The sequence below is a fragment of the Thamnophis sirtalis genome, unplaced genomic scaffold, assembly GCF_051295495.1.
Source record: "Thamnophis sirtalis isolate CommonGarterSnake01/CBP01778 unplaced genomic scaffold, rThaSir2_p1.2 scaffold_4, whole genome shotgun sequence".
Classification (NCBI taxonomy): Eukaryota; Metazoa; Chordata; class Lepidosauria; order Squamata; family Natricidae; genus Thamnophis; species Thamnophis sirtalis.
The window spans coordinates 51769107-51793844 of NW_028261384.1; the positions used below are offsets into that span (position 1 = coordinate 51769107).

Consider the following 24738-nt stretch of genomic DNA (forward strand, 5'->3'; position numbering starts at 1 on the left):
GCCGATTAGTGTACATTCAAAGTCACAATACACTATTCTATTCTATTCTATTCTACTCCTATTCTAATTCTATTACGTTCTAATTCTATTCTATTTTATTCTATTTTTGTCACTAATATCTGAATTACTCCATCTGCAGCAGGAATTGAAATAAGCCCTTAGTAGAAGCTGCTTAGAGTTTTTGTGTGATCCTTGGGGCAGCCTCCATACCTACAGCTGCTGTTACCTTTGAATATAGCTCATGAGAGAAAAATGGAACTTGGATCAGTGCTACTGAGTAGAAAAATGTGGTCTTGATGGTCTGATTAACTCATTCATTCATTTATCTAGTGAAAAGATTCAAGATTATTGGCCATTTTTCCTTCATGAGAGCTGCCAACAGATATTAGAGTTCTTATTTTAGATGTGCTATCAGATATTAGATAGGAACTGAATTAAAGGGCTGAGGCCTCCTTCACATATATTCACCAAAAAATGTTCCTACTTTTTAAAGTCAATAGGATGATGAGCAATAAAGCAGAAGATAAATTCATAATTTCCACTGTAGAGGAGATTAAGTGATACTTTTGGGAACCTACATTCAACTTTAAAGAGAACCTGTTTTCCTTTGCATGTAACCCTTTAATATTTGATAATATTTGCTCATTTTACCTGCAGTTGCAAATTCACAAAATGGAATGCCTGGCTTTTCTTCCTTCACTGAACTGATTAGTATGCTGGCTACATGCCATGAGTATTTTTCAAGATAATCAGCATTTTTACATCCTCTTGTCACTTTAACATACAAAGTTCCCAATTTAGTCCAGTCACGTTTTTCTTTACAATCCTGTTTAAAAGTGAGAAAATATGAATAGCATTACTAACAATAATTCACATACATTATAAACTTAATAAGTAGTTTTTTAAAAAACAGAACTACATTCTTTAAGTAGGCAAAGTCTACTTAAGAATTGCTTATCAGTAACTGTATTTGGTATGTTCTACAATTTTTTATAATTTAAAGATTTTTCCTTGTAATCTATGGCTGTGAAAATATTGAGAAAATAAAAATAGTTACATTTCATTCCAAAACCTTAATAAAGTATAGATGATTTGTTGTTATTTAACAATAACTGTTCTTAAGATTGAACTACACTGCTGAAAGGCAAATATGTCTGAAGAAACGCTTTTGATGTTTCCCCCCCATTAAATACTTATATCCATTACAAATTCTCTATAGTGCTTCATGGTGGTATGTACAGTTATGAGTAAAACTGCTAAGAGTGTATGTCAAGAATATAAATACTCCCATCAGGGTACAAAAGTCATCCCAGCTGATCAACTGAAGCAAGCAGGCACCTGTATTTGACAATGATAAAGAAATGCTTGAGGCAGATTGCCACTTTAGTGACAACGAGAAAAGTATCATTTTATATTGCAAAGGAAAAGACAATGGAAAATCAATTATTCTAGTTCATATAAACACTGATGCAGAAGGTTGAGGAATTTTATGGTAAAGTTCAAATTGAAATCAATAGATCATGCGAGAAATATATGCTGTTTGTTGTTAAAGATTAGAATGCCAAAGTTGGAAACAGTAAGAAGAAAAATGTAATTGGATTGTATGATCTAGAACAGTGTTTTTCAACCACTGTGCCGCGACACACTAGTGTGCCGTGACATAGTGTAAGGTGTGCAGTGGGAAAATTACTTTATATATAGTCAATATAGGCACAGAGTTAAAACTTTTAACATTTTCTAATGGTGGTGTGCCTCGTGATTTTTTTCATGAAAAAAGTGTGCCTTTGCACAAAAAAGGTTGAAAAACACTGATCTAGAAAATATGAAGTAGTGCAACTTATATCTATTTCTAATAATCCAATTATTTGTTCATTGCTAACATATTTTTCAAATAATCCAAATATATACATAAATATCTCCAAATGGAGCCCAGAAAAAATAAATTTATTGTATTAGTGGCACCAGGATTTAGAAGAGCTCAGTTATAACATCAAAGAGTGGGCCAGGGTTCCGGGGGAGGTTCTTGCCGCCGTCGGCAGCTTAATGAAGCTGCCCTCAGAGTTCTGGTTCGTATATCTATTTAAGATCTTAGATATCTCTTTTTCCAGGCAAGGAAAAAGTAGGGAGGGTCCCTCAGCCAGTTAGAGTCCTCTTTGAAGTTCGTAGCCTTTTTTTCTTTTTGGCTGCGAACGAAAGAGAGTGAATCAACGAAAGCTGAGTCATTTACTCCGGCCAGATCTTCTCAGCTGTTTTTTTTTCCAGCTCTAGGCGAGTTACTTCCCCCCCCAGAACAAGCCTTTGTAATTAACCTATTTAAGATCAATCCGGGCAGTGAACATACCTGTGAATTTTTCCTTTTTCTCTATTTAAAATACCAGCTTCAATTTTATAAAAGACTCCTTTTGTTTAACCTTTTTTTTTCTTTAAAAAAAATATGGCGATTTTGTAACTTCCGCATTTGCTATAACGATATATCTTCAACCTCCTGGACAGACTTAAGGGATTACAAACTAATTAGCCCTGTTCGCTCGAAGATTTCTTTTTATTGATTGCCAGGGGTTTGTTGAAACTACCTTATCTCAAATTAACGTGAGCAGAGACTCTGTTTGCTTCCCTTTTTATCATGGCACCGAAATCGAAACCCAGACGCTCATCTCAGGCATTTGTTACAAAGCCGCTGTCCTTGCCTTCTACGCCCTCTACTGGAGATTTCCTAACGAAAGAATTTTTTTTTGAAATCCTTAAAGAGTTCAGAGAGGAAATGCAAAAATTTATTTCAGACTTTTATGACAGACTTGATGCCAAAATTGCTCAAACAAAGGAGGATATGATCGAGGTTATGAATGTTATGACAGATTATATTGCTGGAATGGAGGATAAATTGGAACTTTTGGAAGAAGCTAATTCCAACCTGACATCTAAAATTGAAATATTACAACAGGAAATCCAAATTGCGCAAAAACAACTTGTCATGATAAATTATAAGAAGACTGAGTCTGCAATAAGAGTTAGGGGATTGCGTGAAAATGAGCAGGAGAATTTGAAACAGACCTTTTTTGAGGCTTTTAGTCGCTCAGTGGGAAGTCCGGGACTTAACTTTGATTGGCAGATTCAAAAAATCTATCGCCATAATTCGTACGTAGCAAAACAGCGACAACTTCCGAGGGACATAATTATATATTTTGCCACAAGAGAATCCAGAAACGCGATAATACCGGAGTTCTACAATAATAGGCTGCGAATTGATGGACAGGACTTGATTGTTTTCAAAGAAATACCACCTCAAATATTAAGAGCCAGAAGAGACTATGCCTTCTTAACTAAGGAACTCAGAAACTCTCAGATACAATACAGATGGGAAGTGCCGTTTGGTATTACTGTTACATTTGATAACCAAAAACATTGCCTCAACTCTGTTTGGGAAGCCCGAGATTTCTATTACAATATTCTGAAGGCGGGACTTCCTGAATTACCCGGACATGGAGAAAGACAAGGAGAAAGAGAAGAGAAACAGCGGAACACGTGGCTACAAGGCGAGAGCCATTGCTTTCCCCCTCCGGAAGGGCAGAAGAGTAGAGAATAAAGACTTAGTTATGCTTCTAAAACATTTGCTTAATTTTTAATCTGAATAATACTTTGTGATTTCTGTCTTGGGTAAAACGGTATAGCTGCATACTGACAAAGAGACATTGAGACTGAAAGAGACTGAAAGAAGTGGCGATGATTTTGGAATATATATTGTATGGGATTTAAACAGGATTCGATGGATAACTTTGAATTTCTACTTAATTGTTCATGATTTATTTTTTAGGGTGAGGAGAGCGGAGATCGTGATCTTCTTGGATTGTGGTTCGGGTTGAATGGAGCTGGGAAGTGTGGGGTAGATGGGAGGGTAGTGAAGGTTTAAGTAGAGTTTATTTTGAGACAGAAAGTAAGCTGATCTTTGTATAAATTGTTATTTGAATATAATGTTTGGAAAGATATACCTATAGAGTCTGCAGGAAGGTGAAGCAAATATAAGAGGAGTACGGATGAATATAAAATATATATATGGACACGGGTAAAGGCAGGATGGGAGGAGTTGGAAAAGGAAACCGAGAGAAGTATTTGAATGTTTAAATGGTTTAATAGAGAAGGAGGTAAAAGAGATAAATCAAAGGTTTGGATATTTAGATAAAGAGATAAGGCCTTCGCTGGAATTCCATTTAATTAACTTACTTGGTTTCAATATAGTTTGAAATCCTGCAAGTAATAAAATAACTGAAATTAGGAACGAGGTACATTGTTTAAGATTTAAAAATGATGGGAAGCTGAGTTTAATGTAGAGAATTTGTTGACTTTTCCCGTTTTTCCTTTTTTTTTGTGTGTGTGTGTGGTTTTTTTTTCTTTTTTTACTATTTCCTTTTTTTTTTGTTTTTCATTTATCTTTTATCTTTTAATTCTAAAGTTATTTGATTTTAATATACTCCAGACTGTGCTTGATAAAAAGTTATGCCGGGTATGGGACCTGGGAAGCCGAAAGGGGGTTAGGGAGGGGGGTTTAGGGGGGGAGGGGGGAGGGTGGAAATACAGTCCCAATTTTCAGAACAATAAGAATGCACTTGTATACTGTTGCTCTCTTTTTTTTCTTTTTTTTCTTTTATTTTCTCTTTTTTCTTTTCATTTTTCTTATAAACTGAATAGATTAATGAATTGTAGAGATACACCAAAGTGAGGAGTAGAGGGAAAGAAGAGGGAGAAGTAAAGAGGGAGTGAGAGGGGAATGTAAGGAGGGTGAGATGGAGGGAAGGGGAGAAAGGAATGTTTGAGGGGGAAGGGAAGTAGAAGAGGGGAATGTTGGAGGGGAGGAATGAAAGTTGGAGGGGGAGAAGAAAGGGTGTATGGGGGATTGAAGTGCTATGTTGGTTTTCTATGGTGGAAGATGAGTTGTGTTCATTGATTTTTCCTTTTTTTTTTAAATGCACAGTATATAAGTGATTGTATAAAATGAAAATGAAAATGAAATAAACAGTTTTAAAAGCAAAGAGTGGGCCAGGCTCTGACTTTAGATCATAAATTATTAATGTGTAAGTCAAGTCAAACTACAGTGGAAGAACAGAGCTAACCAATGAAGAATATGCCCACTATTTTCAAGAACTTCAGGAACTTTTTTGGGATTATGAGAAACCACAGGAAACTGCAAAATGATATCATAGTAATTGTTAAAAAATGTGAAAAGAGATTCTCAAGACTTAAAAAACAAAGTCTTATTAGTATGAAAGTCAAATTAGTATGAAATAGATTGTGGAAATTGCCAAGAAAAGTCAAGCAAAGACAAAAATGACAAATTCTCAGGAAGAAATTTAATAAAAATTCTTAGAACTACCATGATATTATTTAAGACATTAAATATGGAAAAAACAAAGGATGCCAAAGGATATATAGTAATAGTTTCAAGAAAGATGAAGTTGGAAAGAACAAGAGACATAACTGATGCATGATAGAAAACTGAGAAACCCAAGAATACAAAAAAGAAATCAGCATGTGTTTCATGAATAATAGAAATGTCTTTGTGTCAATCATATCAAATTATAGAGTGTGCTTGGGAAAATACGAATCCCAGAACATCTAATTGTCCTCATGTCCTGTGTATAAAACCTATACACAGATCAAGAAGTCACAATCTGAACAAGGTAAAATAGATTGGTTAGGAAAGGAGTGAAACAAGTTTGTATACTGCTTTCTTATTTCTTATTTATATTTTCAATATATATTGTGAGAGCTGGATTGGAAGAAAATGAGCAAGGTTTTTAAAAGTGGAGAAAATACGTCAACAACCAGCACCAAGTTGTTGGCACTGCTCTGATAACTGAAAATGCAAATAAGCTGTAAACTCTAGTAATGAAGAAATACAGTGAAAATACAATAGATTAAACTAATAACAACAACCACCAATCTTAAAAATGATAATGAAGTCACTGAAATAGCTTTTGTCTTTTAAGACTGATTATTAACAGTTTAAAAGAAATAGCAGTCAAGAAATATACTAACATTTTGGGAAAGCCTTGAAAAATATTCAAATGCTGAGATGTCTTTATACCTATTATATTCTGGATATTTTATATAAATATAAATTATCTCTCCAAGAAGCCATTAATGGTTGGAAAAATGAAAGAGATGATAAGCAACAAAACTTATAAAGCCCTTCATGATATTGGACCTGGGTACTTGAGAGACCGCCTGCTGCCAATCACCTCCAATAGACCGATCAGATCCCACAGATTAGGCCTCCTCCGAATTCCATCCGCCGGCCAATGCCGACTGGCGACTACCTGGAGGAGAGCCTTCTCTGTGGCTGCTCCGACCCTCTGGAACGAACTCCCTGTGGAGATTCGAACCCTCACCAGCCTCCAGGCCTTCCGCAAAGCCCTTAAAACCTGGCTATTCCGGCAGGCCTGGGGCTAAAGAGCTTCTGCCCCCTTCTCGAATGGTATGGTTGTTGTGTGTTTTAAATTGTGTATTGTTTGTTTGTCTTTTTATCCCCTGTTTGTACCTTCTTTCCCTAACTGAGTTGTGAGCCGCCCTGAGTCCCCTTCAGGGAAAAGGGCGGCATATAAATGAAATAAATCCTAATCCTAATCCTAAAACAGATGGGAGAATCTTTCGGCGATCTGAAGGGTTAGGTGGTGGCAGATCATTCTGGGGAAGGCCAATTAGTGGTTATTGATAATGACCCGATGGCACATAATCAGTCAATTACTAAAAAAATCCCTGCATATTTTCATCACACTGAAAGTGCATGTTTATAATTTATGGAGGATCTGGTTTGGTTTCTTCAGGATAGAATTCTGTTAAGGATTTTTTTTTTTTAAAAGCCCTCAATAATTACCTCATTGACACAATATAGAGAATAAACAAGCTATAATGGCATGAAAACCAAAGGCACAAGAAACAAATTTCATAGGTGTTAAATATACAAACATTAAGCTGACTAAGAAGCAACTATAAGTGCCAAAACAAACAGATAATGTAAACAAGACAATGAATGTACAAAATCTTCCTATTAACAGATGACAACAAAAATTGGGATGCTCCACAATTATGTTGACTTTTTGTATCTTTATCATCCCAGCTCCTACTCTGCCCATCATAAAGTCCGTTTTCTTACTCATGAATGCTAACTAACAATCTACAGGTAGTACTTTTTAACAACTATTATTCCAGCAACTGTTCTAATTATGATGGTGCTGAATAAAGGAGTAACAAGTCACATTGTGTGCACAATTATTAGGCAAGTTGAGTATTTTAACTATATCATCATTTTTATGTATATTTTCCACTCTCAAGCTGTATAAACTTGAATGCTTAGTGGTTATAGACATATCAGATGCTATCTATCTCTGTAATAAGGGAAGGTGTGGCTTAAGGAGATCAACACCCTATATCAAGGTGTACATAATTAGGTAGCTTCCTTTTCTCAGGCAAAATGGGCTAAAATAGAGATTTAACTGATTGAAAAGTCAAACATTGTAAAAACTCTTGAAATTGTTAAGATATTGGGGCATGATCACAGAACCATCAAATGTTTTGTTTCAGTCAACAGGTTGTTGTTAAGAAACGTGTTGGGGGGAAAAAAGGCAACATTAACTTAAAAGATGTGAGAAGAATCAAACATGAAACTACCAGGAATCTATTATCCTCCAGTGCTGTCATATTCCAGAACTGCAACCTACCTGGAGTGCCCAGAAGTACAAGGTGTTCAGTGCTCAGAGACATAGCCAAGGTAAGGAAGGCTGAAACCCGACCACCACTGAAAAAAGACACGTAAGTTGAAATGGCAAGACTGGGCCAAGAAATATCTGAAGACAGATTTTTCAAAGGTTTTATGGACTGATGAGGTGGGAGTGACTCTTGATGGACCAGATGGATGAGCCCATGGATGTATCAGTAATGGACACAGCACCACTTCAACTCCGATGCCAGCAAGGTGGAGGTGGGATACTGGTATGGGCTGATATTATTAAAGATGAGCTAGTTGGACTTTTTCAAGTTTAAGATGTACTCAAAAGCAACTCTCAAGCCTACTGCCAGTTTTTAGAAGACACTTTTTTCAAGCAGTGATACAGGAAAAAGTCTGCTTCTTTCAAAAAGACCATGATTTTTATGCAGGACAATGCTCCATTAAATATTCCATTGTGTGGAATATTGTGGCTAGTCAGTAAAGGCCTTAAAGATGAAAGAATAATGGCATGTCACCCTTCCTCATCCAAACTAAGCCCTATTGAGAAATGACGGGCCCTTCTTAAAAGGGAAGGAAAACAGTACACCTCTCTGAACAGTGTCTGGGAGGCTGTGGTTGCTGCTGCATAAAAAGTTGATCATCAGCAGATCAAGAAACTGACAGATTCCATGAATGAAAGGATTATGACTGTTATTAAAAAGGGTGGCTATATTGGTCACTGATTTTTTTTAAATGTCAGAAATGTTTATTTGTACATTTTGAGTTGTTTGTTTATTATTCACTTTAACAGATGCATTTAGTTGCATAATTCTGCACACTAATAGTTGCCCAATAATTGTGCACACATAGATATTCTCCTAAGAAAGCCAAAATCTCACTTTTACTTTCTTAAATATTTAGGTTTGGTTTATTAACATTTTGAATTGACCAAGAGCACTGTATTAGTCCAACTTGTAATAAAATAGTAATAGCACCTTGGGGGTCAAATGGGCCTGTTGTTAACGTACCTACCTCCCAGCTGCGTTGCAACAGCCCTGCCTGTGCTCCTGGAGTCAGTAGCTGGACTGGCGGTTGAATTTCCCAAGCTTATAGTATTGGGGGATTTCAACCTGCCATCTCTCAGCAAACGCTCTGATGGGGCACAGGAGTTCATGGCTTCCATGACAACCATGGACTTAACCCAGGAAATTCAGGGCCCAACTCATACAGAGGGACACACGCTCAACCTTGTGTTTCTCTCAGAGCAGTGGAGATGTGATCTGAAATTGGAGGGCATTGAGATCTTGCCCCTGTCATGATCAGATCACTTCCTACTTACTGAGGTTGGACTTTCGGAAACTACTCCCCCACTGCAGGGAAATGTAGCCGATTAAGTGGTTCCGCCCCAGGCACCTGATGGACCCTTTGGGATTTCAAACGGAGTTTGGGGATGTACCTAACTCCCTTGCCCGCAGCCCGACAGAGTCCTTAGTCGCTGCTTGGAATATAGCGGCGGCTGGGGCTCTTGACCGGATTGCGCCTTTGCGGCCTCTCCGCGGCAGTGGATCCAGGAGGGCTCCTTGGTTCACTGAGGAACTCCGGGAGATGAAGCACCAAAAGAGATGCCTAGAGCGACGCTGGAGGGCTAGTAACTCCGAATCTGACCGAGCACTGCTAAGAGCCTTTATTAGGACTTATCTCGTGGCGATACGGGCGGCAAAATGTTCGCATTTTTCCGCTCTTATTGCGTCCGCAGAATCTCGCCCAGCAGCCCTGTTTAGGATTACTCACTCCCTTCTGAAGGGGAGGGATGCGGAGGAACCCTTGCAGGGAAGAACTGAGGAATTTGTTCAGTTTCTGTCGGACAAAGTCGCTCAGATTCGGACAGACCTGGACTCCACTTGGGCAGTTCCACTTGGGCAGTTCCTGCCGAGATGCTGGGGGTGGGCCTTGATCGGATTTCTTGGAGTGAGTTCCAACCTGTTACTCCTGAGGAAGTGGACAAGGCCATGGGAGCGGTAAGTGCCTCCACCTGCCTACTGGACCCGTGTCCCTCCTGGCTGGTTTCCGCCAGCAAGGAGGTTACATGAGGCTGGTTCCAGAGAATTATTAACACCTCTTTACAGGAGGGATCTTTCCCGCAGCCCCTAAAGGATGCGGTGGTGAGAACCCTCCTTAAGAAACCTTCTCTGGATCCAGCTATTCTTAAAAACTATCGTCCAGTCTCCAACCTCCCCTTTGTTGGGAAGGTTGTTGAGAAGGTGGTGGCCTTTCAACTCCGAAGGTCCTTGGATGAAGCTGATTATCTTGATCCCTTCCAGTCGGGTTTCAGGCTTTACTGCACCGAAACTGCTTCCATCGCACTGACCGATGATCTCTGGCGGGCCAGGGATAGAGGACATTCCTCTATCCTGGTGCTTCTTGACCTCTCAGCGGCCTTCGATACCATCGGCCATGGTATCCTTCTGCGACTGGGGGAGGTGGGAGTGGGAGGCACCGTCCTACGGTGGTTCTCCTCTTACTTCTCTGACAGGTTGCAGTCGGTGTTGGTTGGAGGACAGAGATCGACCCCTAGGCCCCTCAAATATGGGGTGCCGCAGGGCTCGGTCCTGTCCCCTCTCCTATTTAACATCTATATGAAGCTGCTGGGCGAGATCATTTGTTGGCACGGGATTAAGCACCACCAATATGTGGATGATACTCAACTGTATCAGTCCGCCCCATGCCAACTCAGCGAAGCAGTGGAAGTGATGTGCCAGTGCCTGGAGGCTGTTAGGGTCTGGATGGGAGTAAACAAGCTGGCACTCAATCCAGACAAGACCGAGTGGCTATTGATGTTTCCTGCCAAGGACAGACTCTCCATCTATTAGCCTGGGGGGTGAAAGTTTGCACCCCTCAGAGAGGGCCCGCAACTTGGGTGTCCTCCTGGACCCGCAGCTGACATTAGAACACCATTTGTCAGCTGTGACCAGGGGGGCTTTTGCCCAGGTTTGCCTGGTGCACCAGTTGCGGCCCTATCTGGACCGGGAGGCACTTCAAATGGTCACTCATGTCCTCGTCACCTCAAGGCTCGATTACTGCAACGCACTCTACATGGGGCTGCCCTTGAAGAGTGTTCGGAGACTACAGTTGGTCCAGAATGCAACCCCACGAGCGATATCGGGTGTACCTCGGTACACCCATGTTACACCTATCCTCCGCGAGCTGCATTGGCTCCCCATTGGTCTCCGGATGTGCTACAAAGTGCTGGTGATTACCTTTAAAGCCCTACATGGCATTGGACCTGGATATCTGAGAGACCGCCTCCTTCTACACACCTCCCAACGTCCGATAAGAACTCACAGGCTAGGCCTCCTCCGGGTGCCGTCTATCGGACAATGCCGGCTGGCAACCACTCGGGGGAGAGCCTTCTCTGTAGCTGCTCCGGCTCTGTGAAACAATCTACCAGCAGAGATCCGGACCCTTCGCACTCTCGTGGCCTTCCAAAAAGCCACCAAAACTTGGCTGTTTCGACAGGCCTGGGGTTGCTGATTTTTTAATTCAGGTCCAACCCCCAGTTAAGCCATATGCATGTTGTGTGTTTTTTAAACTGTGTATGTTTCTTTCCCCTATGTGTTATTTTATTTTATTCCATATTTGTAAGCTGCCCGGAGTCCTCCGGGATTGGGCGGCATATAAACTCATTAAATTGCGAATTGTCGTTGTTCAATAATAAAATTAATCCTCCAAAATACAACTTGCCTAATAATTGTGCAGAGTGTACTACCCCCGTAGTCATATGATAAAAATTTAGATGCTTGACCAAATGAGCTGGGGCAAGTGCAGCTTTGCACTGCACTGCATCTACCCAGTATATGTGGCCTATTTTGGACCTCCCGGTCTCCGAGGCACTTCCCACAATGTTTAAGGTCACTTAACAATCTCAACAGGGATCATTACGTAAAACAGTAATATAGGTGTCACACTTAACAAATACAATGACTTATGACCAAAATACTGGGCTCAATTGTGGTCATAAGTCGAGGATTCCCTATAACATAAAATATAGGTACGGTTTAAGACAGGGGTGTCCAAACTTTTTGCAAGGAGGACCAGATTAGGTGAGGTGAAAATGTGTGTGGCCGACCATTCAGCCTGACATTCTTTGAACCATCAACATTAAATGCAAATGAACTATTTTGTGAAAGACTAAACAAATAACTCCGGTGGGAAGAAGAGGCTGCAGGCTGCTCAAAATTTGAAAATGGGCCGCAATTGGACTTTGGACATGCCTTGTTTAAGAGAATAGTTCATGAAAATCAAAACTAGTGACTGTGTGATTAACTACACAGGTTTTTTTTTTTAAAAAAAAAATTGAAGTCTATTTTCCATATTTACTCTTTTCCCAATTTTTAAATTATTTTTAAATTATTTCCTTTTCATTTTTACAATAAATAGCAAACTAATAAAAACTGAGAAACAAGAAGTTACCCTGTGAATCGTAATGTTTTACATAATAACTAATCATTAATACCAAAGTGCTAAAATAAATATATATATAGGGTACCTTAAATGCTGCTATTGTTGAATCAAAATCACAAAAGATGGCCTTGTGAAAATCTCTTTCCTGAAATCTTTAAGAACAAGCTTTTATATAGTATGCCACAATTGAAAAATCTTTTTAAAAGTGTTTAGCATAAAAGGCAATAGGTCAAAGCCAAATCACTGCATAAGTGTAGCTTTTTCAAGCTAAAGATCTTATTTTATCTTTGGCGAGTATTCTAAGGCGCTACATTAAAAAATGTAGGCAGAATTCAACAAAAAAAAAACCCAATTGTTGAAATTAATTCAGATTATAATTACATGATTTTATTTGTATTTTTAACAGTTTTTTTGTTCAACCCATTAACAAACAATTTTGCATCAATCTTTAGAGAACTATGGAGCTGCATCCAAATAGCCATTGTAGTTTAGGACGCTTGAACTGTTCATCTTTGTCAAACCATTAACTATTTCTCTATTTTATTAGGATTCAATAACATATACTTTGCAAAATATACTTTGATTACTCCTAACACATTTGAGCATAAAAAAGCAGACCACGAAAACTGTATCTTGTAGTACTGCATAAGACTTGAAGGTTGACTTTTTTACTCGAGTATTTTAAAGATGGGGGATGAAGATGAGGGATAGCTATGTTCTTTGAAATTATTTCAAAAGCATCTCCTTATCAATGCTACCTATCAGCCAATGCCTTTAATTTTGTCTTGGCACCAGTATTTGTCCATTACTGGCATCTATATTAAGCTATCATTGGGAATTTTTAAATTTTGGGTTACAAAGTGTGAACAGACTTATTTATTTTTGTCTCATTAATAAAGCTGCATTGGTACTCTTTTCACCCTCCCCAGGCTCCTTTAAAACCTCTGGAGCCCGGGGAAGGCGAAAAATGGCTTTTAAAAAGACTGAACTCAGCTGGCCAGCGCGCACATGCACATTGGCCAGCTGACAGGGCAATGCCTCACGTGCCCTGACAAATGACTCTGCGTGCCACCTGTGGCACACATGCCATAGGTTCGCCATCCCTGGTTTAGAGGCATTGTTTAATCTGCTGCAATGTCTTTGGAACAGATTGACTTTGCCCTTGGGGTGCATTTGGTTCCTTCTTTGAAGTGCTCTAGGAATGTCATTAAATGGTACTGTTTCGTAGAACCTTTGATCTGTATAATCGCTACCAGGATTAGTGCCAGTGGTATTTTTAAAATTTAAACTACTTGTTTATTGCTTATCTGTGAAATAATCAGGGTCATTTTGGAGTCCAGCAGCACAGAAAACTCATGAATGAATATTCAAGGCATTATCAAATACAGCTAGTCCTCAATTTACAACAGTTTATTTAGTGACCATTCAAAGTTACAATAGCAGTGAAAAAGTGCTAATTTTCACATTTATCACCATTGCAGCATCCCATGGTCACATAATCAAAATTCAGATGCTTGGCAATTAACACAGTTGCAATGTCCCAAAGTCATATGATCACCTTTTGCGACTTTCTGATAAGTAAAGACAATGGGGAAGCCAGATTCACTTAACCACATTACTAATTTAACAACTGCAGTGATTTACTTAACAACTGTGGCAGGTCGTAAAATGTGGCAAAATTAACAAATGTCTTGCTTAGTGAGTTTTTGGAATTAATTGTAGTTGAAAGTCAAAAACTAACTTTGGATTCAACTTCTAGTATCATATTACAAAGATTATGAATATAAAACTGTATACAGCAATTTGGTAGTTAAAGATCTTTCATTTACAAGTATTTATTTTGCTATTGCATTCCCTTATATGTCTTTTGAGCAGTTCAGTACATAAATTGAGGAATAGGTATGAAGTTAAAAAATGTAAGATAATAATTCATTACTTATGAACTGGTATAGATTGATATTTTATAGTTTTATGGGCATTGATACTTCAAAATGTTATCCACTTGAAGCTTTAAAAGAATATTAAAAAATACATACCTGGACCTAACCATAGTAATTTCCTGACTGGAATCATGTAACTGGTTTAGTAAGCTGTTGATATGTCTAATATGTTCTTGTTCAAGAACCATTCCAGTATCAATAAGCTATAGTAACAAAAATTTCTACAATTAGATTTCCACAATTAAGTGCTTGCAAAATTCTTTACAAAAATAATAAGGAAATAATAATAATAATATATGTCAAAGGCTCCTTGTACGCAATGTGTTTATGATTAGGGATATCAAGCTAACTGTTGGTGACAACATTTTCATAGTTCCAAATACTGCTAAATTAGCAGCTCAGATACTGCTAAATTAATCAGGGGCTGCTCAATGGCCGCAATATAATACTATGTTGATAAGATGGTGAAAGTGTAGTTTAATTTTTTTTAAAAAGTCATATCAGCCAATAGATTCAAAGCACATTTTTATATCCAACAAACAATAATATCATTTAATGACATACACTTTTAGATTTTCATTATATGTACATATAAAAGTGTTAAATAGTAGTAGCAATTGCTTTCTTTCTAATATTATATAGTCTCAATATCTACCAAAGTGTAGTTAGTGGTAAATGCCAAAGCTTTAGGGGAACAACTCTTATTCAAATAATTGCTGCCAAATCTTCCATGCATTTATCATTTTAGTAAAATCAAAAAATGTTATTATTTATTATTCACTCAAATTTATTAGCTACCCAACTCCAATGGATTCTACAATATTTCTATTGTATTTCCAAAAAAATGCTCCTTTCTCATATTTTTGAGCTATAATCAACATAGTACTTTTCAAACATGGTCATTTTATTTAACCTCCTCCAACTTTTGGAATTTATTTTATAAGGGTTGCATTTTAGTTGAAAATGCCAATAAACCATTTTAAAAATAGGTATTAATCTAAAAATGTAACTCTGTTCTTGTTCTTTGGTATGAGTTACCATAAAAATAAGAAACTGTTATTTGTGAGATTATTTCCAATGTACCATGTTTTCAGAGACTGTAGAAATATGAAAATAGAGTCTCTAGAAACAAAGTTTCTAAAATGAAATTAAATAAACCAAACCATACCTTATAAAAGATGTCAGATAATTCAGGTACTGCCTCTTTGACTTTCATCAAAGTCACTTGTTCAAATATTTTGAGTAGAATATCTATATTTGGCTAAGCAAAAAGAAACCCAAACCTTAATATTTAAAATATGAAATTTACAAAAAGATAAGCAAATATAAAATACAATCCATTTAAAGATTCTCATTTCCACAACTTTAAGATTTTAGATATGCCTGATGTAATATTACCACTTGTGAAATGGTTGAATTCAAGTTCTGTGCAATTATCACAAACAGAATTTAAATATCAGACAATAGGATCCTGTAGAAACTAACTGTATCTATCATCTCTAAATTGTTTTCAGATCATTTTTGGCATGATATCATAAGAAATTCATTGGACAACCATGGGAATTCTAAATTAAGACAACAGCTAAACAGCAATCCAAAATCCAAACAGTATGTAAATATAAAGATATTAAATAAACTAAAAATACTCCACTTATCTGAGAGTAGGTTCAGTTAAATTCATTGAAATTTATAGAAGGTTATTAAACATGTTGAAGGATCACTTACTAATATTTTAATCCTGATGCCAGTGCGCACTACATGAAAAAGTTCTTTCAGCAAGCAGAACTGAAGCAAAGATGTTAGGAGATCATGAAACATTTGCAAATCCAAGTGATGTACGGGAATACTTTTTTTGCAGTAATCTGAGAATATATGTACTAAAGAAAACAGGAAATTTAAAGGTGAACACAAGCAGTATTTTAGTAATTTATTACTAAAATGATTTAGAGATAATTCTCAATTTTGTTCATTTATAATAACCTCAGAAAGGATGCTTTATGACCTATAATCAGATTGATTATCATTGCAAACCATTGCACCATTCCAGAAATAAAGTGATCTAAATTTGATCGCATGACAATTGTCTCACATTTACAACTGGTTGCAGCATCTAAGGTCACCTGATCAACTTTGTGGCCTTTTCTCCCAATTTCCATTGGGAAACTGGATTTGCTTATTAAACACAGTCACTCACTTTACAACAATCATTAATATGGTCACAAAACTGAATCTAATAACGTGGTAACTTGTGACTGCAATGACTTAGGATGCAAATTCTGGTCCCTAGTGTGATTATAAATCAAGATTACCTGTATTGATTTTGAAAAAGTAAAATGCATGAAAAGGATACAATGGAAATTCAGTTTTAAAAAGGGATGTATAAAGGATTTGTCTAGAGTATCATTTTTTCATACAATGTTTATAATCTTTTCTTCTTATATATCAGTATTATTCCATGAAATATTAATTAACAATGAATTATTTTTCACAATTTATATTTTTTATTTATATAAATTTTATATTCCAAAATGCTTTATGTTATGCACATAAAATATTCACTTTCTTAATTAAAACAGCTAAAACTTGAGTATTTCAAATTCCTGGCTATTTTAATATTCACTGTTTTGTCTCTTCATACGTACGAAATGGGATGAAAGAATAGTTAATAAACTATAAGCTTTAGAATTAAATGTCTAGTGTTTTAAAAATACAGTGACTTTGCCTATAGAACTTTATGTTGAAGAATGATTTTTGACTTTTTCTTTTAACTATGAACAGTCATTAAATGCATATGTGTTCTCTAGAAATATTTGTTTTCAGGATTAAAATATCTATGTATTATTTTAAATATTCATGGTTGATAAAGTTTTCAATACCAGGAACTCATGCCATAACACATTTCATTTCAGCTGGAATTTTAATTCTGATGTAAAAGGATTGTCTTTGGATAACTGCTTGAAGATTTTTATATGTTTGGAATCTACATTCCTATCTGATTACCAATACTGATGACTAGGAACTTGGCAACCTATTAATTCCCAATTTCCTATTATTTGTGAACTATTATATTGTGCTAGGATAAAATTTTAAAACTATACACTGGTTTCAGCTTTATGGATCTGAAATCCATAGCGCTCTAAACTAGATCAAATCTGACTGATTTATGTGGCACTTTTTTTTAGCTTAACTAGATCAAATTATTGTAGTCAACTTTCTACTCAGTGTTAATTATAGTAAAATATCAGGTAATTCTTGAGCTATTAATATGTATTCTATTCTTAAAATCAACAGATGTCAATCTCAAGCTCAGCTTATTGAGTATGTAGTAATGTTGAATTTTTATTACCTGCCCGTTGCAGCAAAGCTACGCCACCAATACTTATATATTTCTTAATTATTTCACTGCAAAGCTAGTAAGTAAAGTAAAATCACAAAGTTAATATTCTTTGCTAAACAAGAAAAGGTAAAAAAAACACCAGTGTAAATTTATGTATTTACTAAATAGTACCAAAACTATTTTTCAGCTAGTCAAAAGAAAACGCAAAAGAAAACACATAGTTTTCTTCTATTATTATACATTTATTGTAAACAAATTATTTTTAGAGGCTACAATTCAAAGCATATTTATATGGATATGGTCTAGTGATATTTATAATATAGGACATTGTTCCTTATAAATGTAATACAAACAGGGAAAATTCTCAAATAGGTGGATCAATTCCTGTATAGTAAAACAAAACAAAAGCAAATTTGGAAAAGTGCTATTATGTACTGATAATGTATAAATTATCTATGGTTAAGTATTCAGAAATTCTATTCCCAAACTTTGTCTGCAAAGAATTATTATGTATCCTACATCATTCTTATTTCCACCATTCCTCCTTTTCTAAAGTTCTATGGCATGTACAGAAAAGTCAAGAAACAGAGGGGCATTGCTTTTTTCAAAAGCAATACTTTAGTGCTGATACCTATTATAAAATCTCAATGAGAAGAGAAAGGATAATCACCCCTCTTTTCTCTATCAAATTTTCTGCAGACAAAGGATCCTCTTTTTCTCTTCAATATTCCATGAAGATGATTTATCTTTAACAAGATATATCTTGCACAATTCAAAAAAGAAATAATAAGTCAGACTAGTCACCATGGGAATGAAAAGAATTTGGGAAATAAATTTTCTTTTTCTTTTAAAAAGAATGGATTGTCTCACATAAAAGCAGCAAAACACCATTGATATCTGCAAGTATGTCAATTGAGCAATTCACATTTTTTGATATTGGAAACAAAAGTGTTTTCTGTTTCCTTTTTGAATTGGTTTTGGCAAGAAGCACTATAATTGCCACTGTCATTTTTGGCAAAATCCCAAAATGATATACAGAATAATTGTTTATTTCCAAGAATAAGAAAAAGAAACATTAGCTTATCTTCCTAATGATAATTACAGTTGAGAAAATTCCAGAATCTGACTCCTCTTCTTTCAAATATAGAATTATACTGACTATACCAAAGTCTGATTACAGTTTATTTATTTAAATATGTGAATATGGGCATAACCCCCCCCCCCCGCAAAATTCAGGAAACAGTTGTTTTCTGTACAAGAGATTCTGCCCAAAATTAGGAAAAATATGATAACAATATATTGTAAGTAAAATAGTTAATATGCAAAACAAATCAGTATAGGTTTGGAAAGACCTCTTTCCCTTAGCAATGATGCAAAGTGCAGGAAGAGTTTAGCAGTAGCGAGCAAAAATGTAGCGACAGGAAATTTTTTAAAAATCCAATCTAGTTACACCAATGCCAATCATACCTCTCCATAATTGGAAATCATTCTTGCTTCCACCCTTTTTACACTGATTCATATACTGCCTTACCTACATTTAATGTATACAATCTCTTGCCTGAGAACTTAATATACTACCTCTTTGTAGGCACACGAACCATCGCAAGCTGCTCTTCTGGTTTCCGGCGCACCCCTGTGTGCCAGCCAGCTGTTCTTTCCGGGCACTAGAGCGCCGGAAAACAACATGAAAACAGCCTGAAAAACTGCCAAAAAACTAGCTGTTTTCCGGGCCAATTTTTGGCTGTTTTCAGGCCCGAAAATGGCCCAAAAAGGAGCCTGAAAATGGTCAAAAAAACAAGAATGCGCATTTGTCAGCTGGTCTTTGGGTTTCTGGTGTTCTGGCACACACATCCATGCACAAGCATGCACATGCATTTTGTTTGGGCACTTGGTGCCGAAAAGGTTCGCCATCATATTAAGATACATATTTACTTTCTCTTATTTTTTCCATTTTTTGTTTATAATAATTCATTTCATTTACCATGTTATAAACACAATTATCTTGCACTTTGATTTAGTGCATTTCAGATGCAAATTCTCCATAGAGTCGAACAATCTACATCCAGCTCACCTAAATAGGTACACATTTCTATGTATTTTATGTATTCAACACCATCTAACTGCTTGCAGACATTTCTCATACAGCTAATTATAAATATGTTAAATCAAAGCAACTATATTTGGTTATTTTTATTATAATGTTTTACTTTTATTGTTATGTTACACTTACTGCATGCAGCAAATATCGAACTTTATAATATTTTACTGAAATCTATTCATTTTTATCATACACTTTCTCCAAATCAACAAATATCTAATGAACTTAAAGATTTAATAGTCATATCAATGATTTGTTAAAAGGTAAACATTTATGATGATTTTGATGACTGTATTTATGGTTGAAAATAAGCAAAGTATTTTATACTGAAATGGAACATGCTTTACCTTATCATCTGTTGATTCAAGAACATGCGAAAACCAGCATTTTGGATTCTCACAGCTATTCAATGAATTGAAATAGTATCTGCAGTATCCACGAGGTAAAGTCAATCCTAAATAAGTAGTCTACAAAATTATTTAAAGAAAGATAAAGCATTTTTGTTTTCAGATTCATTTAAAACCAAAATGGAGGAAGGAGAAAGATTTCTCTGGTATATACTTTTTGGAACCAAAGCTTGTAAGTAACAAAAAAATATGTTAAACTTACTGTGGTACTTTTCTTTTCTATAATGGAAGCAATGTAGTAAAATGAATTGGGGAAAAAAGAAATGAAATCTACTTTCTGATTCAGGAATTTATCAATAAAAAAATTTATTTCAAGAAGACATCAAGACAGTATACAAAATTATTATATCAAGGCCATCTGCCACAGGAGTTGGAGGGACTCTACAATACGCAAAATTGCTTTGTTAGGGAATGTGACTGACTGATGACACACTTTGAGGGGATGGAGAAACAGGGTCAGAGCTAGGGCATGAACTAAGTAAGGTCAGAGTAGGCTTTATTTGGAAGGTTCCAACTTAATGCTCTTAATAAACAACTGGATTTCTTTTAAAGCTTGGCTTGTGGCTCATGATTTAATTAGGGCATCAGTCAGAACCCTGACAGACAGCTTTACTTGGAATAGCTTATATTTTGCAATAATACCTATAACACCATCAAACACCCATATCTGTCTATCCCAAGTCCTTGAGAAGGATCTGACAGGCAGACAAAAATTCCAAATCCAATCTGAACATCTAGGTGACTGTACAATGAATCATAGTAATAACAACTACTACCTATACCTAGGTACCATGTTTCCTTAAAAATAAGACCCAGTCTTATATTTTTGGGGCTCCAAAAGACTCATTAGGAATTAATATCCAGGAAACACGGTATTGGAGATTGTGAAGGACTGAGCCTGCCTGGCAGGGTGCTCTACCCCAGCACACACACAGAAGGTGATGAGCACGCTGGCCCCTCAGCTGGTGCACTCTGGGGCTGCAGTCTGTGCAGCACAGGTAAGTCAGAGTGCTGTGACTGCCTGGCTTGCCCGCCAAGCAGAGCTGGGCACCAGGTGTCAGGCCTGCAGCCATGTTCCTTTTGGATCTTTAGTCTGCCACACTTTTATGCTGTTTTGATAGTGAAGAATTGGGAGGGGGAATAGTATGGAGTAGAATGTTATGTAGCCAAAATAAAATTCCTTTCTAGATTGCCAAGGCCATCCTTTGTCTTGGTACCTCTGCTCCTGACCAGAACTGGATAGTGGAACTGCCAGTATGGCAGTGGAAGATTGGATCATGTGATGGACTTGTGGGTGTGGGGGCAAGATCATGAACTTTCAACTAGGTGAAGAAAACTGAGAAGCTTCAGATTCGGGTTTTCCCAGATGTACCAGCATGGCTATCTTAATAAATTGGAACTTTGAGCAGTACTTTGCCTTGGACTCTGATTTAATTTTGGATGCTATCTGGAACGCTGATATCAGTAAGGTTTGTGCAAGAGAAGCATGATGAAGCAGATAGCCTTGCCCTGGTGGCTGGGAACAATGGGGGTTTTTGTCCCCCACCTCAGAAGCAAGGGAAAGTGAGAGTGATCGCTCAAGGGCTGCCTCTTTGCCAGCTGATCCCTAGGCTTGCTCATGGGGACCCGCCATGGAAGGGTCTTCTTTCTTGCAGATTTGTCCCAACCCTCCTTCCTTAGAAGGTGATAGAGGGCTAAGCTGGGCTAAAGCAGAAGAGAAAGAGTGGGGGAAGAAACTATGTAGCTAAAGACAAGGGGTTCGCCTGCTTCTATATGAGACCTCTCAGAAGACATGGTGTACAAATGTAAAAACTGCTCCTTTCAAATCAGCAGCAGCACCTGGGATCCTTCAGCGAACCCACTTCATTCTCTCCCCAGGAATGTCATGTGTCCCCTTGATGGCCCTTCCCTTCCCTTTCACAGTTCCCAGGGAGGGAGAGGGAGCGAGAGAGAAGCGGGGAATGGGAAAGAGTTCCCACATTCACAGTGCTTTTTTTTAATTCAGGTTCTGTGCTGACTTGGAAGGAGAGGCTTTTACATTTTCACGCTCTGTTTCCTGATAGCAGTAGACTTATATACCGCTTCATAGGGCTTTCAGCCCTCTCTAAGCGGTTTACAGAGAGTCAGCATATTGCCCCCAACAATCTGGGTCCTCATTTTACCCACCTCGGAAGGATGGAAGGCTGAGTCAACCCTGAGCCGGTGAGATTTGAACCGCTGAACTGCTGATCTAGCAGTAGCCTGCAGTGCTGCATTTAACCACTGCGCCACCTTGGCTCTTAGAGAGGTCTTGAGAGGTCTTGTAGACAGGCAGGTGAGCCACTTGTCCTTAGCTGTATAGCTTCTCTCTCTGCTCTTTCTCCTCTCTTCAGCCCAGCCTAGCCCTACATTCAGTAGCTAAGTATGAGGGTTTGCCTGTCTCTTCACAAGACCTCTCAGGAGCCACAACATGCAAATAAAAACAAAGTGCCACAAATCCGGGCACCATTCTCATTTGTTCCCTCTCCCTCTCTCCATGGAAACTGTGAAGGGGGAGGGGAAAGGCTATCAAGAGGACCCTGACAAGACACTCCCAGGGAAAGGACGAAGCAAGCCCGCTGCCAGAACCCAGGGGACTGCTGCTGACTTGAAATAGCGGCTTTTACATTTGTACACCATGTCTCCTGAGAGGTCTCGTGAAGAGCTGTGCAGCTTCTCTCCCCACTTTCTCCTCTGTTTCAGCCCAGCCTAGCCCTCTATCTCCCTCCAAAGAGAGAGCCCAGGTGTAAAAGGGGAAATTCACTTTGGGACAAATCTGCAAGGAACAGATTTCCTTCCACACTGTGTTCCCACGAGCAAGCCTCTGGAGTAGCCCGCGAAGAGGCAGCCCTCAAGTGACCGCTCTCCTTTTCCCTCCTCCTTGCTTCTGAGGGATGAAAAGTTCCCACTTGCCAGGGCGAGGTTACCTGCCTGTCCATTCTTTTGTAGCACATGCCCCCTGGGAAAAGCTTTTGGAAAAGTGTGGGAACCCTTCAGGTAACGTTGGGCTCATTTGTTTTGGGAAGCAATAGCTGTTCCATTGTCTCAAGATGGGGGAGGGGGCACACAAAAAGCAATAAATCAGAGTCCCTTTAAGATTCCATGAATGGTTGGAGCGGCTCGACTGTGGTTCGCTGGGTGCATGTGCGGTAATGCTGAGAGCTAAGTGTCAGCCTCGGGGAGAATTTACAGTAGGGTACCCTTAAATGAGCCTTGGATTTGTGGAGGTGGAAATGCACTTGGAGAGAAGATCATTTGTAAGTTCAACAAAAGCTCTCTTAATGGCCATATGGATCGGGTGGATCCCCGCAGAAGAAAATGAAGAGCCGCTTTGCTTATTGGCGGATGCGAAGGGTGGCTTCTGTCTTGTCTGGATCCGGGGGGAGGGAAATTGTTCCTTCTGGATGATAGCCTTTGGAAAAGGAGGTCAGGTTTAAAAGGGGGAAAACAGCATTTAGGGTAAGTACCTCCAAGCAGCATGGGGGTGGGGGGAGGCACACAATCCAGCCCACCATCTGTCTTTGCTTGTGGAGTGTGCAGCAGAGCCAGAGGACGAAGTTGGATGGCTGGGGCCATGTGTGCGGGGGCCGCAGTGTGGTGCCACCCTCATCCCAGCAGCTGCCTTGCCACGTCTAGCGGTGGCAGCATCAACAGAGGCAAAGCACCAGGGTGGAAGAGACCTACTATTCAGCCTATCGGATATGCCACGCGACTGCTTGTCCCATCATAGACATGGGCAAGCAAAGACGGACAGATGGGTAAGTGGCTGTGTGGTACGTCCGGCAGGCTGGATCACGTGCCTCCTCCATCCCTGTACCCCTGCTTCCATCTGCTGTTGGTGCTGCTGTCAAGTGTTGGGGCAGAGGTGGCATCACACCACTGCCCTTGCTCTTGGTCCCCGCCATCCAACTTCGTCCTCCAGCTCCGCCATACACTCCACAAGCAAAGTAGATGGATCACATGCCTCTCCCCACTCCTCTGGCTCTGCATGATACTTGGAGGGATTTATCTGTGCTGTGTGGGCTACGTAGCCCCAGTGTGCACTGACCAAGGGACCGGTGGGCTGCAGTTGCTTCCAGACATGGTCAGCCTCTGTGCACACTCTTGCTTCCTCCTGGACTGGCTACTGGCTACACCCCCTGCTGGGGGAGTTTTTGGTTTTATTTTGGAGGTAGAGCTTATATTGCGAGCAGCATGAAAAATCATGATGTGCTTATTTTCTGGGTAGATCTTATTTTCAAGGTAATTTATATAAAACATAGTAATTTATTATATGCTATTTTTTCCAGTAAGTTCAAGGACACTGGAAAGGTCTTAAATCACTTTGTAATCCTACTCTTCTTTCTTTCCAAGTATCTTTATGAGAAAAAAATCCTCTTCTTGGCCATTCAAGAAATCATATCTTTTACATTTGGAGTGGCAATCACTGTGAGATCTTTCTAGACAAACTTTTCAGAAGTTGTGGTAATAAGTTATTGCATGAATATAAATTATTTATGTTTGTTTTAGAGATATTGACAAACTGAATATATTTAAACTGATAAAACACAACTTAATTTAAGCTTACTTATAAAAACATGTTGTTCTGAAACTTACCCCTGGATGTTTTTTTTCTTTCCAGGTTTTATAACTATTAGTAGATGATGAGGGCAAAGGAGGACATTTCCTTGGGAATCTGAAATCTAATGTTGAAGTTAAGGATACTGCTTATATAAAAATATATTAAATAATACTTAAATTACTTTCTTTAAATATATCTCTCTGAAATTCTCATTTTT

The 24738-nt window shown here is 38.1% G+C and overlaps 1 protein-coding gene across 3 annotated transcripts in view; it reads right to left on the minus strand.

The window, feature by feature from the left end:
- The window catches only part of TOPAZ1 (testis and ovary specific TOPAZ 1), a 70861-nt gene that overhangs the window by 31958 nt on the left and 14165 nt on the right, over positions 1–24738 (minus strand). For 2 of the 3 annotated variants that reach the window (XM_087712902.1, XM_087712903.1), the window contains 8 exons: positions 24557–24642; positions 19883–20002; positions 17447–17510; positions 15826–15977; positions 15269–15361; positions 14197–14303; positions 12246–12312; positions 652–826 (listed from right to left, as the gene is read on the minus strand). In XM_087712902.1, the coding sequence (XP_087569028.1) occupies positions 652–826; positions 12246–12312; positions 14197–14303; positions 15269–15361; positions 15826–15977; positions 17447–17510; positions 19883–20002; positions 24557–24642 (864 nt within the window). Of the gene's footprint in view, positions 1–651; positions 827–7712; positions 7790–12245; positions 12313–14196; positions 14304–15268; positions 15362–15825; positions 15978–17446; positions 17511–19882; positions 20003–24556; positions 24643–24738 lie in introns of those variants that run through there. The other variant, XM_087712904.1, reaches the window with a different exon arrangement.